This window comes from Lemur catta, chromosome 14 (genome assembly GCF_020740605.2).
Source record: "Lemur catta isolate mLemCat1 chromosome 14, mLemCat1.pri, whole genome shotgun sequence".
In the NCBI taxonomy this organism is placed as follows: Eukaryota; Metazoa; Chordata; class Mammalia; order Primates; family Lemuridae; genus Lemur; species Lemur catta.
This window is the reverse complement of record NC_059141.1, coordinates 24,197,141-24,216,543: the sequence shown is the minus strand read 5'-3', so window position 1 is coordinate 24,216,543 and position 19,403 is coordinate 24,197,141. Positions and strand designations below refer to the sequence as shown.

At 45.3% G+C, this 19,403-nt stretch overlaps 1 protein-coding gene across 2 annotated transcripts in view; it reads left to right on the top strand.

Moving 5' to 3' along the window:
- The window catches only part of ABCC2 (ATP binding cassette subfamily C member 2), a 55,236-nt gene extending 36,041 nt beyond the window's left edge, over positions 1 to 19,195 (top strand). For both annotated transcript variants that reach the window (XM_045568658.1, XM_045568657.1), the window contains 13 exons: positions 2,440 to 2,566; positions 2,855 to 2,990; positions 3,799 to 4,018; positions 4,169 to 4,323; positions 6,722 to 6,877; positions 8,417 to 8,616; positions 10,753 to 10,879; positions 12,511 to 12,612; positions 13,053 to 13,196; positions 14,042 to 14,200; positions 15,235 to 15,401; positions 17,876 to 18,070; positions 18,762 to 19,195. In XM_045568658.1, coding sequence (XP_045424614.1) covers positions 2,440 to 2,566; positions 2,855 to 2,990; positions 3,799 to 4,018; positions 4,169 to 4,323; positions 6,722 to 6,877; positions 8,417 to 8,616; positions 10,753 to 10,879; positions 12,511 to 12,612; positions 13,053 to 13,196; positions 14,042 to 14,200; positions 15,235 to 15,401; positions 17,876 to 18,070; positions 18,762 to 18,891 — 2,018 coding nt within the window. In that variant the 3' untranslated portion in view covers positions 18,892 to 19,195. The remainder of the gene's footprint in view (positions 1 to 2,439; positions 2,567 to 2,854; positions 2,991 to 3,798; positions 4,019 to 4,168; positions 4,324 to 6,721; positions 6,878 to 8,416; positions 8,617 to 10,752; positions 10,880 to 12,510; positions 12,613 to 13,052; positions 13,197 to 14,041; positions 14,201 to 15,234; positions 15,402 to 17,875; positions 18,071 to 18,761) is intronic.
- Positions 19,196 to 19,403: the final 208 nt, after the last annotated feature.

Genomic DNA, 19,403 nt, shown 5'->3' with positions numbered 1-19,403 from the left:
AGATCTTAATGTCACCACCTTGGATTCACCAATTAGCTCCAGCCAGCCATGGAGCCCTGTTTACTGTGACCCTTCCCAAGGACCTGCCAGTAGGAGTCCTGTGCATAGGTGTGGTTAGCAGCTTCAGGTGGTGGTCACCAGCAGGAGGTCAGGACATTCAGGAGAGTGCAGGGATATTCCAGAAATAGAGTGGAAGCATACTTAAAAGCACACTGGGGAGCACAAGAGTGTGAACGAAAAGTCTGCACCAGGAAGTCTGCAAGCTTTGGCAGGACAGGGCAGGAATGAAAAACAGGACGATGTGAGTGATAGAGGCCAGGAGTCAGGCCCAGGAGGGTGGGGCAGGGGGATCAGGGACTGGCAGAAGGAAAGGAGTCAAAGCTTTTTACCAGCCTTTATTTGCTCTAGGTACTGACCTGGAAAAAACAATAAGCACCTTCCTGGAGTGGGACATGAAGTTCCCAAGCAAGGGGCAATGTCTAATGCTAGATTTCCTGAGTCATTGCTCAGCCAAATACGTCACCATACCTGGGCAGTTTTCTTATGTTAATTCTAAAACACTTTTTCTCTGATTTGCCTGGATCTGAGTTTCAGGATTCTGTTATAAAACCCCATGGGTTGATGGCCCCTTTCAAAGAATCCTATCTTTTGTGTACAAAGGATAGTTTGCAACCCAGCCCAGTAAGCCCTTGTTCTGGTGAACATCGAGAGGACATTTCTGAGAAGTTTTGTAAGTCCCAGAGCCGAGCTCTGTGTTGTGTTGTGTTGTGGGACTTGGACCTTGGTAGAATGAAGAGAAGGGCAGGAGGGCGAGGTGAGCTGCCTTGACATTGGTTCCGTGTATTAGCTGCTGTAACAGCACCCAAACTGGATGGCTTCAACAACAGAAATTTATTGTCTCACACTTCTGGAGGCCAGAAGGGCAAGACGAAGGTGTCAGAAGGATTGGTTCCTTTCTAAGGTGGTAGGCCAGAATCTGTTCAAGGCCTCTCTGCTAGTTGCTGGTGTTTTCTGGCAGTCTTTGTTGCTGCTATTTGTGGTTGTTCCTCCTGTTTGTTTAGTTTTTTGAACTAATTCTGTGAAGTCTCTATTCTTTGTCACGTATGGCTACTGCAGTCTCTGCTTGGTTGGCTTAGTGGTCGGCTAATGATTGGATAGACATGTCCTTAAGTGCTTGGAACCAGTAAGTCTCTCTGTCTTTGCTGAGAGGCTCTGTGGCAGGGATGAGGGGATGAGGGGGTAAGGGGGTGAAGGGGGGCAGATTATGTCTTCAACAATCCAGAAATTTACGTCCCTGCCTTTGCTTTTGCTTCTGGCTTACACAGAGCCACATGGTCCGCCAGAAGTGAGGGATTAGGGCTTTCTCTGGTCTTTTCTGGACTCGTGCCTAGCCCTACCCATGTGTGTGGCATTCTAGATTTCCAGGAATGTATCAGAGTTATTGAAGCCTCCTGTGGACATCTTATTTCCCAGCTTGTCCTTTGAAGTGTCTGGTCGTCTTATGATTTGCCCCAAGTGTCATCACCACCTCAGGCAGCTGTGATGTTACATAATGGCTGCCGATGGTTGGCGCTAGTCCAGGTTAGGTCAAATAAAGACAGGCCCTGTGGATGGGGGTTTTCCAGGGAATTCCAGACAGCTGAGGTTATAGCAATTCTCTAGGAATGGTGCTTTTGGGGGAATTGCAAACCCACTCTCCCTACTCCAGTGGCTTCTAGGCTGCTGGTTTTCCTGGCTACAGCCGCTAAGGAGAAGGGGAGGAAAACAGTGTAAGTTAAACCACCACCAGCCTTGCTGTTCTTACCAAATTTCAGCAATTTTTTAAAAAATAAATGCTCCTGGGATTGTTACAAGCCTTTGGTTCATTTCATCATTCTAAAAAAGCTGGTTTTGGCAATTTTTTGCCAGTATTCTCATTACTGTTATGGAGAAGTGGATCTCTGGGGGTCCCTATTCTGCCATTCCCACTGATGCCCCACCTCGTTTTGCATTTTATTATTTTATTTTCAAGAGATGTCTTACAAATGCTTTTAATTAATATAAATTCATTAAATTATTTGAATTTTATGATGAGCATTTTCTATTTACAATCACCCCTTTAGTCAATTCTGGGAATGGTGACCCTTCTGTTTATCTACCGTAATCCTTAACAGTTCTTTCATGTTCCAAAGGAACTTAGAAGTTTCCAGGAGTTTTCTTCTCCTTTTTGACCATTTTATCTTCCCATGGACTAGTAACCCGTCTCTTCTTTCTCCTGGTATTTCTCAATAAGAAGATGTACTCATAGCTAGTATTTATGGAGCAAAATAGCCCAGCCTGTGTGTACATCCGGCGTCCCTTGCCGAAGCTAGTGAGATCAGAGAAGGCTTCTCTCTCCTTGTTCTTGGGCCGTACATGCCCCATGCAGCTGTTTCCCTGACCTCTCCTGTGCCCCCCTAGTTAATGATGGCAGCGAAGAAGAAGATGATGACTGTGGGCTAATCTCCAGTGTGGAAGAAATCCCTGAAGATGCGGCCTCCTTGACCATGAAAAGAGAGAACAGCTTTCGTCGAACCCTTAGCCGCAGGTTGGTCATCTGTGCAGCTGGTTGCCCTCATCACCTCCACATTTCCACTTGATCTTTATCTGTTTCACCGTAGGCTCTTCCTGAGAGAGTGGACATCTTGGACACTCCCAGCTGCTCCTTTGGTTCCTTGTATGGATGGGGGGAAGGTTGGGGTTGTGTCAGTTTCCCAGGGCCATCGGCCCCAAAATGTGCTTTGATGCCAGCTGAGTGATTGTGACATGTGCTTATAAGAAGACCCTCCACCGGTATCTACATGCTCAGGGAAGCTTCCCTCTCTCCATCTCTCAGTTCTAGGTCCAGTGGCAGGCATCTGAAGTCCCTGAGAAACTCCTTGAAAATTCAGAATGGTAACGTCCCGAAGGAGGAAGAAGAACTAGTGAAAGGACAAAAACTGATTAAGAAGGAATTCATGGAAACTGGAAAGGTGAATGCCACCAAGAAAAGTAGCATTTGAGGTGCTATAAGACTTGGAATCCAAAAATTTTTAAATTAGATGAAACTTGAATGCATATCTATAGGAGCACTATGTCCTATAACCTTTGCAAATCTTCAAATTCATTATTAAAATGTTAGCAGAAGCTGTGAGCTTTCTATCAAATCATATTTCCCTGAAGTATGACATGTTTCCTGTGAATACCATCCCACACTCCATGAGTGTTTGACTCCATTCCGATGTGTGGAGAACAACAAAACTGCTTTGAGGTGCAATTCTGGGCACCAGGGAGCATTATTATATCAGACCCAGAGCTCATGATTCAAATTAACTAAACTTAAAACCACAAATTCCAAGGTCTCCAATATAACCTCATCATCTATCCCATGCTGGTTTTTTGTTTGTTTGTTTGTTTGTTTTGTTTTAGAGACAGGGTCTCACTATGTTGCCCAGACTGATCTTGAACTCCTGGGCTCAAACGATCCTCTCACCTTGGTCTCCCAAGTAGCTAATTACAGGCACCCACCACTGCACCCGGCTTGCCCCACTCTGTTTTTATACATTCCCCTCTTAATTGCCTCCAGAAGCTCATTAATAACCTCACTAATTACCCTGCATTGTATTTCAGCATTAATCTATTATCTATCCTGGCCCAAGGCAGACTACCACAGACTATCAAATTCTGCTATAGGAAACCCACATGTCCAGGGCACTCCACTCCTCCTTGTGATTGGCATTCTAGGTAATTCCTCATCAAAAGCCATTAGGGAGTGCTAATATTGAGGTGGGGGCTTTGCAGGTGAAGTTGTCTGTCTACCTGAAGTACCTACGAGCAATGGGATGGTGTTCAATATTCTTCATCATCTTGGCCTTTGTGATGAATTCTGTGGCTTTTATTGGATCCAACCTCTGGCTCAGTGCTTGGACTAGTGACTCTCAAATCTTCAACAGTACCAACTACCCAGCCTCTCAGAGAGACATGAGAATTGGAGTCTATGGAGCTCTAGGAGCAATGCAAGGTATGCCTGATAGCCATGGCAGGCATCTCATAGAATCTTTCTAGACCCTGTACTTTTCCGGGACTCAGGAAAACATTTGCCATAATATCCTGGACACAAGCCTTCAGGTATCTCTATGCGTGGTGCTGACAAAACTGGTTTCATTTCTAGGGATATGTGTGTTCCTAGCAACTCTCTGGAGTGTCCATAGTTGCACCCATGCATCAAACATCTTGCACAAGCAACTGCTAAACAATATCCTTCGAGCACCCATGAGATTTTTTGACACGACACCCACAGGCCGGATTGTGAACAGGTTTGCTGGCGTAAGTATCTCAAGGGCTGTAAGGTGGTGTATTCATACACTGAGGATATTTCTATTTCTGACATGGGAGGGATTCTCATGTCTCCTTGGACAACACTGTTCAATTCTAGTTCTTTTGTCTGGTCAGCATGCAAATGTCTCGAGTACCTCCTGTGGGGTCCCAACGATTCTGGGGATACAGGGATGAACAGCTCTGGCCCTTCGAGTAGCTTGCCATCTAGTGAAGAAGACACCCAAAGAAATGAAGGATTATAATAGAACATGGTAAAATCAATAACAGCAGTGTGTTCAGAGGTGTTCTGGGAGTACAAAGGAATGATAGAAAAGAGGTACTAGCTCAGCCTGGGTGCCTGAGGGTAGGAATTGTCAGAAAAGGTGGGACTTGAACTAAGTCATAGAAGTAAGCCAGGTTGATGGTAAGGGGTGGGGGTGGGGGCAGTAGAGCAGGGTGCGAAGGATTATTCTGCAGAGGGAAGAACATAGATAAAAGCACTGTCACTGTCCGTGACAGGGAATACAAACAACAGTAGGATAACCCTTTGCTTGGTCTCTGCCTCCATTCCTGAAACTTCCAGCTTTGATGCTTTAAGAATCAGTGAATTAGGTCTGGATTACAGAAGAGAGCCATCTGTGATTTTAACCAGGTTCTCAAACATTGTTTCCATCCTGGAACTGTTGGCATTCATTCAACATTTATTGAGTACTTTCCATGAGCCAAGAACTATACTAGGCACTGGGGCACTCAATGAATGCAAAAATCATAGATGGTTCTTTTCCATGGGCCAGACCAAAGTTTCAGGCACAGAAGCAGAGACCAGGCAATTCTGAATGATATTCAACTATTATCAGCACAGTGTATAGTCCTTTGCTTGTGGAGAGCACATCTTTAAAAAAAAAAAGGTTTGAGCAGCTGTGGACCCTTACTTGTTTGGTCTCAGGGCAAACACAGAAAGTGTAGCTTACAGCCCACAGCCAGGTTCCAGGGCCACAGTAACTGCTTCAAAAGTAGGCAGGTTACGGGTCCCTATTTGTCACCTTCCTCTGGGGCAGAAATGGTGGGCACAATGTCACTGAGGATGACTTCACTGGGTTCTTGACTCTTTAGTGGAACCTAAGAGAGCACACAATTTTGGATGGGGAAATTTCCCACAGGAATTTTGCAAAGATTGCACAGTCTTTCCCCATGTTATAATATATATAATCTTCTGGAAAAGAGAACACAGAGGTTCTCCTGTGAGTTAGTTAGGCAATAGTCATACTTTACTGACTATTTTGCATGAAAAAAGGAACTGCCATTAATTATATATAATCAGTTTCATGTGAGAGGTGGCTCAGACCTATCAAGGGGAGTTAGATCTAAGGGGTCAATGGCTGAGTCCTTAAGAGGAGGCGGAGGGGAGGAAAGGAAGATGGAGAATCTGTGCCAGATAAGGGTTACAAGTAACCTGTAGAGAACTGATAACTGGTAAGGATTTCTTTTCTCTGCCAATTCTGGACATAGTTATTTGCATTCTGATGTAACTTTGGGAAAGGTAGATTAGAGTCAGGAGTCCTGTATGATTTGGAGCTCTCTCTTGGAAGACTATGATCCCTGACCTAGTTTGGGAAACTCCAAAGATAATTTGGACTCACATATTGCTAACCCTAGAAGAGGCAAAGGTGACCCAAAATATAAGCCAGACTTCCTGAGTGTGCCCCAAACCATCCATTCCTTCATTCATTTTCTCATTTATTCCACATTATGTGAAGACAATATGGCAGGAAGACCTGTCTGGCACCTCTGGATTCCTTGGTTGAAACACTGCCCAGGCATGGCTCACATTCATTACCACCCCCCTTCCCCTTGAAGCTCTGTGCTTGGCAGAGGAAACAACTTCCTGGGTATAGGATGGCGCTTCAGTCAAGGTTGGGTGACAGGGCTTGTTGACTAGAGCCTTCAAACAAATGTTTCTTGAATGCCTTTATATGCCAGGTTCCGTCCAGGTATTCGATGGAATTTAGGACCAGTGTTAAGTTAAAATAACTGGCCTAGCTTGGTTATGAGAGAAGGGTTTACCTGTAAGGCTCTATTAGCTTACAGTGATTATGAATGATTTAGTAAATTTGACAAATGGGACTTTCACAGAGAGGAGTGACAACCTTTACCAAATCTATTGAAAATGGTGAAAGATGACTGCCATATCTGTTTGGAGGGATTTTAAAAAAATGAAGAAATTACGGAAATGCGATTGGTTATTGGAGTGAGCAGCACAGTCTGTTGCAAATGAATGTCATGAAATAATGAAATGCAGGAGTTACTGGGAACACACAGAATAGAACAGCTTCCCTGCTGGAACCAGAAAGAGGTAAAGTATCTTAGGAAGACCCCGGCTCATCATCTCTCCTGCTTGTATTCCCAGGATATTTCCACAGTGGATGACAGCCTCCCTATGTCCTTTCGCAGCTGGATGTTATCCTTCCTGGGGATAATTGGCACCCTTGTCATGATCTGCTTGGCCACCCCTATCTTCGCTGTTGTCATCATTCCTCTTGGTATTATTTATGTGGGTGTCCAGGTAGGTTTGGAAATGGCTAGGTCTTCCTTCCTCTCTGCTTATAAAAGCCTAGGCTCCTTCCTGAGAATCTTCCCTTTTGTTTACTGCAAGTCACTCCCTCCTCTCCAGCGTCTTTGCCATGTAGTCATGTGTTGATATACCAAGGAGCCCACGGGCCACTGTCTGAAGCTGAAGTGTCAGCACCAATTGGTGTAATGTTCACAGCAAACCTCACCTTAACCACTGCCCACCCAGAAGGTTAAGTGGGACAGATTTATGTTTAGATCTAAGACTGCTTTGAGATTGGCTCTGAACAAAGTCTGGCAGCTCCATGGGAACCCCCACAATGGTTAGGTCCATTCTAGAAGAGGGTTGCTATGGCTTCTTCCTCAGTTGACCTTGACTCAGCATATCTACCTGGGGAGGTCTCTCAGCGGGAAAGACACTTCACTTTCTTTTCATGTCAGGGCAGTTCTAGTTTCACTGGGGTGTCTGTGGGTGGTTTAGGCTCAATTCCAATGTATTTTCTGAGGGAACATGTGGGTTGAGAGCCATGCCTCACAGAGAAACTGAACTAGTGGAAGGAACCCCATGCCCATAATCAAAATCATGAGGGAGGAGAAGCTGTGGAGAGAACCCTTGTCCCACAAGTTGCTTTCATGAGGAACTGCTCACGTAAGGGGAACAATCTCAAAGACCCCACGGTCAGGGCCTCGTGGCCTTCGTGGCCTGTGGTAAAGTGGCTCCCCTGGTGTGCATGTGGAGTTTCTCAGGTCCCATGGGCTCTCCCTAAAAGCCTTTTGGCTGTTACTAACAAACCAACAAATAAGAAGCAGGATTATTTGAGGAAACTTCTGTGTATAACATTTTGCATTCTGACTCTCAAGTGCCCAGCTCATCCGCGGTTCCAGCAAGCCCTACAGAATCTATTAGCACTCCTAACCTGCTCCTAAGCCTTGCCCTAGACCGCAGGGGTTCTGCCTGGCCTCTGCTCCAGCCAGTTCCCATTATCACACCCTCCAGAAGCATCTTTACCTTCACACACCACTGAGGCACAGTTCTGGTCACTTAACTGACTACTCTGTTCTCCAGTTTTTACCCACCCCTCAGCATGCTGGCTCTTGCCATTTCCTCCCCACTCTACTTCACACCTCACCCCTGCAGGCCCAGCTGTCTTTACAAGATCCCTTTGGAGACCATTTCCCTAGCCAGCACAGAAACTGTCCTATGGGAATCATGCAGATTTGGGGGATGGGGATGGGTTAGGCTGACAAAACTCCTCACGTGGTTTGGAAATTCAAATCTCTAAGTGGTTTGTGCTATAGTGTCCTCACTTTCATCCTCTTCTGTTCCCCACCAACCCCAGTCTTCCCATTGGTCTCTTCCTCTGGCCTTGCCCATCATTCTTCTAGCCAGATGTGACACTGCAGGCTTTTGTCCTGTTCAGACGTGGGCTGTGGCCATCAAGGTGAAGAACGTTGGGTCACGGCCAGGAAGGAGGAGATACGGCGTATGCAGGGTGATTGTGTGACTAACTGGCTTGTTACTTTTTGTGTCCAGATGTTTTATGTGGCCACTTCCCGCCAGCTGAGACGTCTGGACTCTGTCACCAGGTCCCCAATCTACTCTCACTTCAGTGAGACCGTGTCAGGTTTGCCGGTTATCCGCGCCTTTGAGCACCAGCAGCGATTTCTAGATCACAATCAGGCAGGAACTGACACCAACCAGAAATGTGTCTTTTCCTGGATTGTCTCCAACAGGTGAGACTTCTGCATGTTTGACATTAGCCATGGAGGGCAGGCATGGCCAGTGGTATGGAATTCACTCTGGCCACATACGCTTGTCATGCTGTGTAAGTAGAGAGAAGAGAGCATGAGCTGTGGAGTCAGAGACTGGCTCCCTGGGCCAGCTCTGCCATTGACCAGGCTGGGTGATTTGGCTTGACCTCTGTTTCTTTGTTTCTACAATGGCCACAACACAGCCTATCTCACAGGGCTGTGGTGGAAGTTGGACGACACTTGGGAGCATTTTTGTGACCCACACAAATGCAGAGTGAAATGAACAGTCTGTGTGCTTCCCTGGGAACGGACGTGAGATTCTCCACAGACATGATACTCTTTTTAGGGTGGTGAAAGAAGTGGAGGCTGGGGAGAGAGGAGAGTTGGGAATTTTTAGGTAAAACCACTGATGACAGAAATGGAAGCTCACATCCTGTGAGGTGAATCCCTGAATAGGGTGAGTGTTATTCTCCAGCCTCATCAGACCCTGGCAAGCAGTGCTATGTCCTGGAGAAGGAAGATCTTTTCTAGGAAAGGAAAATGCTTGAGTGGTTTCCAAAGTGTCTTGAGGTGTTAAGGCAAGCTAAAGATTCTCAGAGTTACTTAGAATGTGGAGAGATCAGGAATTTGTCTGTAAAGATATTTTGTTTCTTAGAGACTTTCTAGGAAGGAAAATGCATATAAGTAAATCTTATTAGACCCCCATTATAAAGTATGTACCATATTTATTTGTACACATGCTAGACTTATTGATGCAAACTTATTTAAATACATTTTCTTTGGAAAAGTCCATTTTTATAAATTTTATCTAGGTACATGTACTGTTCAGTTCTCTATAAAACCCCAATATAATTCCCTGTGATCAATATATACCTAACTTCCCTGCACCCCCAGCTTCTTCTCCACCTTTTAAAAATACTGAAATCACACAGGGTCCGTTGCACCTTGCTGTAGTGTTTACTTTTTAACACTACATATGGATTTGCTACGGCATTGCTTCCCCAGCCTGATCAAAAGAAATCACTTGGACCATTCATTAGAAATTCAGATTCTTGGCCAGGCACTGTGGCTCACACCTGTAATCTCAGCACTTTGGGAGGCCAAGGTGGGAGGATCACTTGAGGCCAGGAGTTTGAGACCAACCTGGGCAATATAGGAAGAACTCATCTGTAAAAAAAAAATACAAAAATTATCTCAGTGTTGTGGGGCACACCTGTAGTCCCAGCTATTTGAGAGGCTGAGGCAGGAGAATCGCTTGAGTCCAGGAGTTCCAGGCTGCAGTGAGCTATGATCGCACAACTGCATTCCAGTCTGGGTGTCAGAGTGCCTGTCTCTAATAAATAAATAAAAATAAAAACACAGATTCTTGAACCCCATTCTAGGCCCCCTGAGTCAGAATCTCCTGGGGAAGGGTCCAGGAATTTTTCGCATGAATTCGTAACATTGTATTTTTCACAATTGCCCTAGATGATCTTTATGACGTGGCAAGTTTGGGAGACACTGCATCGTAAAATTCCCTTAGTTTAGTAAACTCCTTTAGGATCTTTAAAATACAGATTGTTTTCTTTTTTCTTTTTTTTTTGTTTTTTTTTTGAGACAGAGTCTCACTTTGTTGCCTGGGCTAGAGTGAGTGCCATGGCATCAGCCTAGCTCACAGCAACCTCAAACTCCTGGGCTTAAGCGATCCTACTGCCTCAGCCTCCCCAGTAGCTGCGACTACAGGCATGCGCCACCATGCCCGGCTAATTTTTCCTATATTTGTTTTTAGATGTCCATATAATTTCTTTCTATTTTTAGTAGAGACAGCGTCTCGCTCTTGCTCAGGCTGGTCTCGAACTCCTGAGCTCAAACAATCCTCCCTCCTCGGCTTCCCAGAGTGTTAGGATTACAGGTGTGAGCCACCGTGCCTGGCCAAAATACAGATTATTTTCAACAAAAACCAATTTAATAGACTTTTAGGAATACATGGTATTCCTAAATCAAATTGAGGTTCCTCCTAAGAGCACAGTTCTACCAACTCAAACCCTCTGAGATGTTCTAGGAGTGCCAAGGTTACTGGTTAAGGTGAAGAAGGGACCGGTGACATCTCTCTCCCTCTCTGCTTCTGTTGCCCCACAGGTGGCTTGCAATTCGCCTAGAGCTGATTGGGAACCTGATTGTCTTCTTTTCAGCCTTGATGATGGTTATTTACAGAGATACCCTAAGTGGGGACACCGTGGGCTTTGTTCTGTCCAATGCACTCAATGTGAGTCTGAAGGTTGGGGGTTTGGCTACATTAATGCATTTATTTTTAAATTGAGTCTGGAGTATACTGTGCAGTCTGTGCTCTTGATTCCTTTTTAAATCCAGAGGGACTAGAGGAGACTGAGATTCAAACCTTGGCTCCATCTTTCATTCACGGACACACTTCCTTACTCTAAGTGGGCACCAGAAATAAAAGAAAAAGAAAGAAGAAAAAATAAGTGGGCACCAGTGCCATCTAGAAAAATGGACATAGATGTTGACCTTAGAGCTTAAGATGACAATTTCATATGTTTTGATCTAATAGTTCCCTGTCTCTTTGCTTGGTTCTAGTCAAAAGAGAGAATAAGCAAGTTTCTTCTCCAGAATATAGCACTAATCAGAAAGCCTTTTGAACAAATAACTCCTCCTGTTTATTTTTCTCAGGTCACAGAATAATTGATAAGTCTATAGAATGTATCTCACTGCGGCACTGCGGCCTGACTAGGGCATAAATGATTATTTCCTAGCACCTAAGAAAGTGCCTGCCACTATAGTGACTGTTCAATAAATATTTGTTCAGTAAATGAGTCATTTGACCATCTTTCATGGTATCTTTTTGAACTAATTTTTTGGAGGTTTGCATAGCCACAGGTGGGCTTTATACAGTGCTGTCTTCATTAGAAGTTAATAAGGCCCAATAAGATCCTGCCAGGGCACCTAAAAGGACTCTGTTAATCACCAGAGTCACATGGTTTCTTGTGTTCCTGCCTCTTACTTCCCACCATTTCTAGGCTTTTTAACCTGGGGCAGGCAAGCAAAAGAAATCAGGAAACTATTAGATTGAACCAAAACAAAACCACTCAAACATCAGCAATTACATCTGGTTCAGCCTACATATGTGGTTACTCTAAGTCCCCGTTATCCTGTTCTCTGCAGTCTGTGGCTCCCTTTCTCTAACCACCGTTTGCTCAACAAAAACTCCCCGTGCATATGTACAAACTCTCAAGTCTTTGCCTGAAAGAAGCTTGCATCTGAGTAATCCACAGATTCCCTATCCTCTAGACTGGCCTAGACCATGACAATCCCTTTACTGGTGGTTGGATGTATCTTGCAAAGGCAGGGAGGCACCTGGAGTTTATTGGTCTAAAGGAGGACAAGGGTCCACGTGGATGCCCCCACCTTATTGCTATGGGGGCTGATGTTGAGTGAGAGCAGAGAGGAAGCAGCTTTTGGGAAGGCCTTTTCCTATCCTGTGTTATTTCTTGTGCTTTTCCCTGTTTGCAGAATGTCATTCACAATCCCCTCCCCAAAGGGCTCTAGGCTTTCAGGTAGGGAGACCTGAGTTTTGGTCCCATTCCACCAATCGCCAGTCTCTCCAATCCCAGTTTTAGCTCTAAACACTCCAAGCTCACATGGCCTTTCATGTGAGCACCATGCTGCCAAGCACCTAATTGCTTTCCAGCCATTCAGCACACGGGTCTTATTTCTTTCCCAAGAGAGGCAAAGATTGTCTTTCTTCCACTTTTCCTTACTCTCCCATAGAGCCCAGCACTGTGCTAGGTACAAAGTAGGCACTGGATTGCCCTTGTGTTTTGACTAATTGAGTTGGTTTCTGAGCCTGAGATGATTTTCAGTCTTCTGGTTTTTCTGCAGATCACACAAACCCTGAACTGGCTGGTGAGGATGACATCAGAAATAGAGACCAACATTGTGGCTGTTGAGCGAATAAATGAGTACATAAAAGTGGAAAATGAGGTAAGGAGGAATTAGAGAAACCCAGGGACAAGGAAAAAAAAAAGTAACTCCTTCAAGAGTTCATCTGCATAATTTCTCAATGTTTCACATGGGTTCATAGTGGTTCTCCTAAAGTTTTCTTTGCTCTAACTCAAAGGACCTAATTTCTTCAAACTTGGAATAGGAAATGGTTTGGAGGAAGTCAGGTCTTGGAATACACCAAGTTAAATGGTGGCTTCATTCTGGAGATCTACAGAGCAACCTCCTGGGATGGGGTTTCTCTAACTGAATGGGATAGGAACCTTCCAGAAGTATAAGTCCGGTTCAGTCTATGAAATGCAGATGCCATTAGGTAGCCGGGACACTACTACCTTTCTCCTGTTCTGTGACGTGAGTCCTGTGAGGACTGTTTGGCTGAGTTGCCACTGTATAAAGGACTTCTCATCCTGTGTCCTTGCCAGGCACCCTGGGTGACCGAGAAGAGGCCCCCACCAGATTGGCCCAGCAAAGGCCACATCCAGTTTAGCAACTACCAAGTGCGGTACCGGCCTGAGCTGGATCTGGTACTGAAAGGGATCACTTGTGACATCAGGAGCACGGAGAAGGTAGGTGGAGTGAAGGAAGGCCTGAGGCCTTGTGATCAGAGAAGAGCTGGGCACAGTGGAGAGCAGCGGGACCCTCAGCCTTCAGCACTGGGATGGAGGGAGAGGGTCAGGGTACCTCCTCTGCCCTGGGGAGGTGTAGGCACACAGCACCACCACCAGAGGGCAGGATACCCACCAGGGATCAAACAGACTGCAGCTGTCAGGGCTTCCTGCTTGCTCCTCCCTGCGTCCCTGCCCGCTGACCAGGGCTCATTTCCTGTAAGGTCCACAGCATTCAGAGAGGAAGGAAATGAGGGAGCACCAGGCCTGGGGAAGGAACTGTTGAGAATAGCAGTGTGGAGGGTTGTCCCTGAAGAAAGAATGCCCTAGTTCTCCTGGTCTGCAAAGTCAGGCACCCTCCTATGGTGCTTTTGTTCTCCGAAGACTTGCGGTAGGGTAGGATCGAAAAATCAGGATCGAAAAATCAGGGACCTGAGGTCCAGCTCAGGGTCTGGCTCTCAGCTGGTGGCAAGCCAGATCCTTCCCTTCTCCTCATTTCTAAACAAGGATTAAAAACACAACACAACACAACACAACACTGTAACTCCCAATAATATCTTGCAACAACAGCTGCTGAGAGGGTCCATGTAGTTCTCAGCAAGCAACGATTTAGGAGGTAGGATGGGAAAGCCATCTTTTTCTGACATCTGGACACTTTTTTCCCCCACCAAAACCAAAATCAGTTTAATATCTTGGAGATGAAGCAGCCAATCACTGCCTCTTACCACCTGTGATTATCAATGCTCAGGCTAAATAATTTTTTCCCCTAGAATTATGTTGAATTAATGTGCAACCTACATTCACAGATTGGCGTGGTTGGCAGGACGGGAGCTGGAAAGTCATCCCTCACAAACTGCCTCTTCAGAATCTTGGAGGCTGCAGGTGGCCAGATCACCATCGATGGAGTAGATATCGCTTCCATTGGGCTCCACGACCTTCGAGGGAAACTGACCATCATCCCCCAGGTGAACTCTAGAACTTGCCTGGGCACCTGCAGTGGGGGCCAGCTTGTTCTGCAGGAAACATGCGTCTTCTTCTTGATGTCTGTTCAGTTAGCACTGCCACTTTTGCAGTCTACTCAGGATACCTGAGCTAGTTCCCTAAGACACATTGTTTCCAGAACTTAAGTTTTGAAATTTTTTGTAGTATGCACGTGTGACTGCCAGTATCTGACCAGTAGGTGGCAGCAACACAACAGAAGTCAAACAGACCAGATGATTATTTAGCATTTCTATAGCCCATCCTGGTTTGCAAGACTTTTGCAATCAGCATTAGTTGTTTTGCTGCTGAAGCTTGAAGCCATTAAGCTTTATACTCCCCATTTGATATGGTTAAAAGATAGAGGAGGGAATTTGCTGCAGGTTTCTGCCAACATGTGGAACGCTTAGTGCATCAGCAAGAAAGATTTCCCTTGGGCTTCCTCCCTGGACCCTTCCAAATAAGGACTGCCATGGGCTCCTGTCTGCTCCCTGGCAGCACGTGGCTCCTCACTGGAACCATTCCTCCTCCACTCACTGCGGCCATGTCTCTCTCAGGGGAGTTTTGGTTTGTCTGATGTTTGCTCAGTTTGATACACTCTTTTCTCCAGCCTTCTCAAAGGCATAAATAAATTCTTCTCTTGAGGCTGTAATGTCCCTTCCTCTACTCTCCTCTGATCCCTTGAGCTCTAACCCATGAGTTTTCATTTGGGGGTGTGGGACATTCCTCTCACCTTCTTAGGAGACGCTGTGGCAATTTGGAAATCCATAAATGAATCTAGAATGAAAAAAAAACAAACCAAAAGACAAACCAAGGATTCCTGTTGCTCTTATGCTTAGTCCCTGGCTGGTGGCCACTCTGAGCCTTCAGAGGGCAAACCTTGCAGCCTCTACCACCAGCCAGCTTCCTGCCTAAGGAGTCCATCTCAGGCCGGTCCCATCCGCTTTCTCCTGGCCACAAGGAACTACTAGGTCCTTTTCTGACATTTACCCTAACAGTCCCCTCATCTCTTGACTTGCAGGACCCCATCCTGTTCTCTGGAAGCCTGAGGATGAACCTAGACCCTTTCAACACCTACTCAGACGAGGAGATTTGGAAGGCCCTGGAGCTGGCTCACCTCAAATCGTTTGTGGCCGGCCTGCAGCTTGGATTGTCCCATGAAGTGACAGAGGCTGGTGGCAATCTCAGGTAATGTTTCATAACCTACTTTCCCCACAGGCAGTGAGAAGATGTGAGGGGACCACTCTTCGTGTCCCTTATGTTAAGTGATGCCTGGCATTGTGGAATTGTCACTACCCAGCTCTAGTTGCTAATGTGTAAAATGAACCTGTTGTGAAGGTCTCATGATAAAACAGATGCGGAAACGCTTTGACACTCTTGAGAACCTTTGCCATTAAATGCACCCCTCATGTGACATTACACAATGTGAGCTTACAGATCCCACTATTATGGAGAAGCTCAGCAAGCACAGGCTCTCAGCTGTGCACAATCAGGATTAAAACAGTCCCAGTGCTTGGTCCAATCCTAGAGTCTGATTTAATTGATATGAGGCTCCGCTGGACATGGGGAGTTTTAAAGGAGCCCGACCGGGCTGCTCAGGAATCCAATTTGAGAACCAGTGATCTAAAGGGCAGGCAGCTGAGGGGGATGCGGTGTCTGCAAAGTCCTTGGGCACTTTTGAAACACCTTAAATCAATATAAAGACTCCCTGGGCTTTCACAGTTCTTTTTACCTCTTCAACTTACTTTTACATGTGTTGACACTTCACTTCTGGTCTTCACTATGTGTTTACCTGTCCATTAAGCATTTTTCCTGTACTAATTTGGTTTTCCCATCCACACACTGAAATTCAGCCTTCAGCCAAAGCCTGCTGCTCGTGGACAGGTCTTGCTCCTGCCTCAGGTGCCTCAGTAATGGCAGGGAAGGGACCATTAGCAAACTGAATCTCAGGGAGGAAGGGAGAGTTCAGTAGCTAATTCATGGACCAGAAGCTCTGGCTTCACCTGCGAGCTTGTCATAAATGCAAAAATCTCAGGCTCTAGACCTATTAGAATCTGTAGCTTAGCAAGATTCCCAGGTGATTTTTGTGCATGTCACACTTGAGAAGCACTACCTAGAGCACCAGGATTCGTAACTAGGCTGCAACCGAAAATCACCCAGGAAGCTTTAAAATTCTCAATGCCCGGACTACAGTCCAGACCGATTGAATCAGGGACCCAGGGAACACTTGCAAGCCCTGGTAGAGAACACCACCAGCTTTGCTTTCCCTCCACAACAAATGTAGGAACTAGCAGGGTTTCTACATCTTCAGGCCGATGTAGAAGAACTTTCCAACATTAAGTCAACAAATGTGTAGTAGCACCTGCTGTGTGCCAGGCACTGGAGACACAGGCAAACAACGTGGACACAGCCCCTGACTTCCTGGCTCTTACAGCATAATGGAGAAGGCGGACCTGTGGGAGTAGGTGCAGTGCAGTCCGTGCTGTATGCGACGTATGGGACATTATGGTGGGATCTGATGGGGGCCTGACACTTCTGGTTTGTAAGAACAAAAATCATCCTTCTCTTGTCCATGCTGGAGACACTTAATGGTATTACCGATGCCTTGATTTCAGACCTGAGTTTCAGACCTGGGGTGAGGGATTAAAACTTAAATTTCTCTGGTGAACGATGGATAAATCAGCTTGCTAAAAGCCTGTTACTATAAAGTCCACCTGAACCAGGCAGGAGCTTGGTACAAGCTAAGTAGTTTTGCAGTGTCTCTGATCTTACATTACAGAGAAAAACTGGAAGCTCATCTTGGGTGACTTCTCATCTCCTGCAGAAATTTTCTTACAGAGAATTACAGAACTTTAGTCTAGCCACCTCCTGTTTAATATGTTCCCTAATGGCCACAGCAGGAAAGAGCAATTAGCAAATTCCTGAATATTTCCTTCACATCATTTCCCCAAGCTTCTTTATGTAAGTAAGTAAGAGGTCCAGCCTTCATTACAGGCTTTTAGCAAATTAAAGCTATTTGCATTTTACAAGCATATTCGAATGCCACATACATTGCATCTCACACCAAGACATCATGTTCATTAGATAGCTTCCCCTCTAATCAAAGCAGAAGGCCTTGAACAAATAATTAGCGTTGAGACTAGAATTACACATTAAAATAATAAATGGATTTGCTAAGTCCACAAAGAAATGCCACTGGGGTGTTCTAGTGCAGTGTCACCCAGTACTAATGGTGTCAGGTCAAATACTGCTGAAGTGAACTTAGTGGCATTCATGTTGGTTTGAAATTGTAGATGTCACTGTAGCCAAATGCAAAGCACTGTTCCTGTGCCAGTGTCTCCCAAACTTTTATAAACATGAAAATTGTCTATGGTGCTTATTAAAAATGCACATTCCTACGCTCCTCCTCATTCTGACTGAGTAGAGTGGGGCACAGAAATACGTACTTTTGATTAAGTACCTGGGGTGGGTCTTCCACTTGGGAAAGTTGGAAAAACGTCACCCACAACAACAATGAACACCTGGTTGAAGAGGCGAAGCCTTTTCGGGGAATTTTGGAGTGGGAGTTTTGAAAGTCTGATCTGGAGCATTGAAACTGTCCCCCTGCCCCAGTTTTCCTCGGTCCTTGGGAGGTAATGCGCAGTCTCTGCTATCGCCCGCAGCATAGGGCAGAGGCAGCTGCTGTGCCTGGGCAGGGCTCTGCTTCGGAAATCCAAGATTCTGGTCCTGGACGAGGCCACCGCTGCCGTGGACCTCGAGACAGACCGGCTCATTCAGACGACCATCCAGAGCTCGTTCTCCCACTGCACGGTCATCACCATCGCCCACAGGCTGCACACCATCATGGACAGCGACAAGTGAGTGGAGCTTGATAGACGTGGCTTAGCCCTGGGGCAGCGGTGACAGCGTCAGGGGTGAGATGCCACCTTCATTTTACTGATAAAGAAGCCGAGACTTAGAGGTTTCAAGTAATTTGGCCAATGTTTTACATCAAGCTAATGAAAGCTAACAGGGTTAAGGTAACTATCTTGAGAGTAAAATAGGAAATTGTGTGTTGTAACTATTAACTGGGTATGGGGAGATGGTGGCCCAAGCTGTTAGCCGTAGACCTTCCCAGCTATGCTGGGCCCCAGCTGCTGCCCCGGTGGCGTGACGAGAAGCTTCCTGTTCCTTCCAACTCTGGCATATTTAGCATCCAAAGGTCAGTAATCTTAGAAAGCCGTTTGGAGAGGATAGGCCTCCTTTTTTTTTTTTTTTTTTTTACCAAGGGAAGGCTCCCATTTTAAACCAATCTATCCTCAAACAATGTGTACTTAAAAAAATTTATATAAATGCACTCATACTGCCTGTGTTCTATTGCTTGATTTTTTTGGTTCAGTATTACATGTGGAATTCATCCATGTTGGTGCATATGGCTGTGGTTCATTCATTTTCACTGCTTTGTAGCCTTGTATGACGATACACCCACTTAGTCCTGGTTATTCTTACAAGTGCCCAGATGTGAGATGTTACTTTCTAAGATTTTTATCTCTCTATTCCTTGTTTCAGGATAATGGTTCTAGACAATGGGAAGATTGTAGAGTATGGCAGCCCTGAAGAACTGCTGAAAAACCCTGGACCCTTTTATTCTATGGCCAAGGAAGCTGGCATTGAGAATGTGAATGACACAACATTCTAGCAGCAGGTCCCACGGGTTAGAGAAGGACTATGAGCATCATTCCTTATTTAATTTTATTTCTTGTGAAATATACAATCAAAAGTGTATATAAAATGTATACTTTAAAGAAGGCTAAGTGAACACTCACTGCCCAGATTTAAAAAGTGTATTAGAAACCCCGTGATCAACCCACCTTGATCACACCTCCCTGCTCCCCACCCCTCCCAGAGACAACCACTGTCCTGAATTTCATAATTATTCCCTTGCCTTTCATTTTAGTTTTACTACCTTTGTATGTATCATTAAACAAAGTTTACATTTTTAACTTGTATAAATACACTGACTCATACTTTATATATTCTTCTATGACTCGATTCTTTGTTGAATATTTGAGATTCATCCATGTTGATGCAAATAGTTCATTAATTTTCACTGCTGTGTAGTCTGGCATTGTATAAATACATTACAATTTATCCATTTTAATATTGGTGAGCATTAGGGTTATTTCTAGGCTTTTTTTTTATGAACAATAC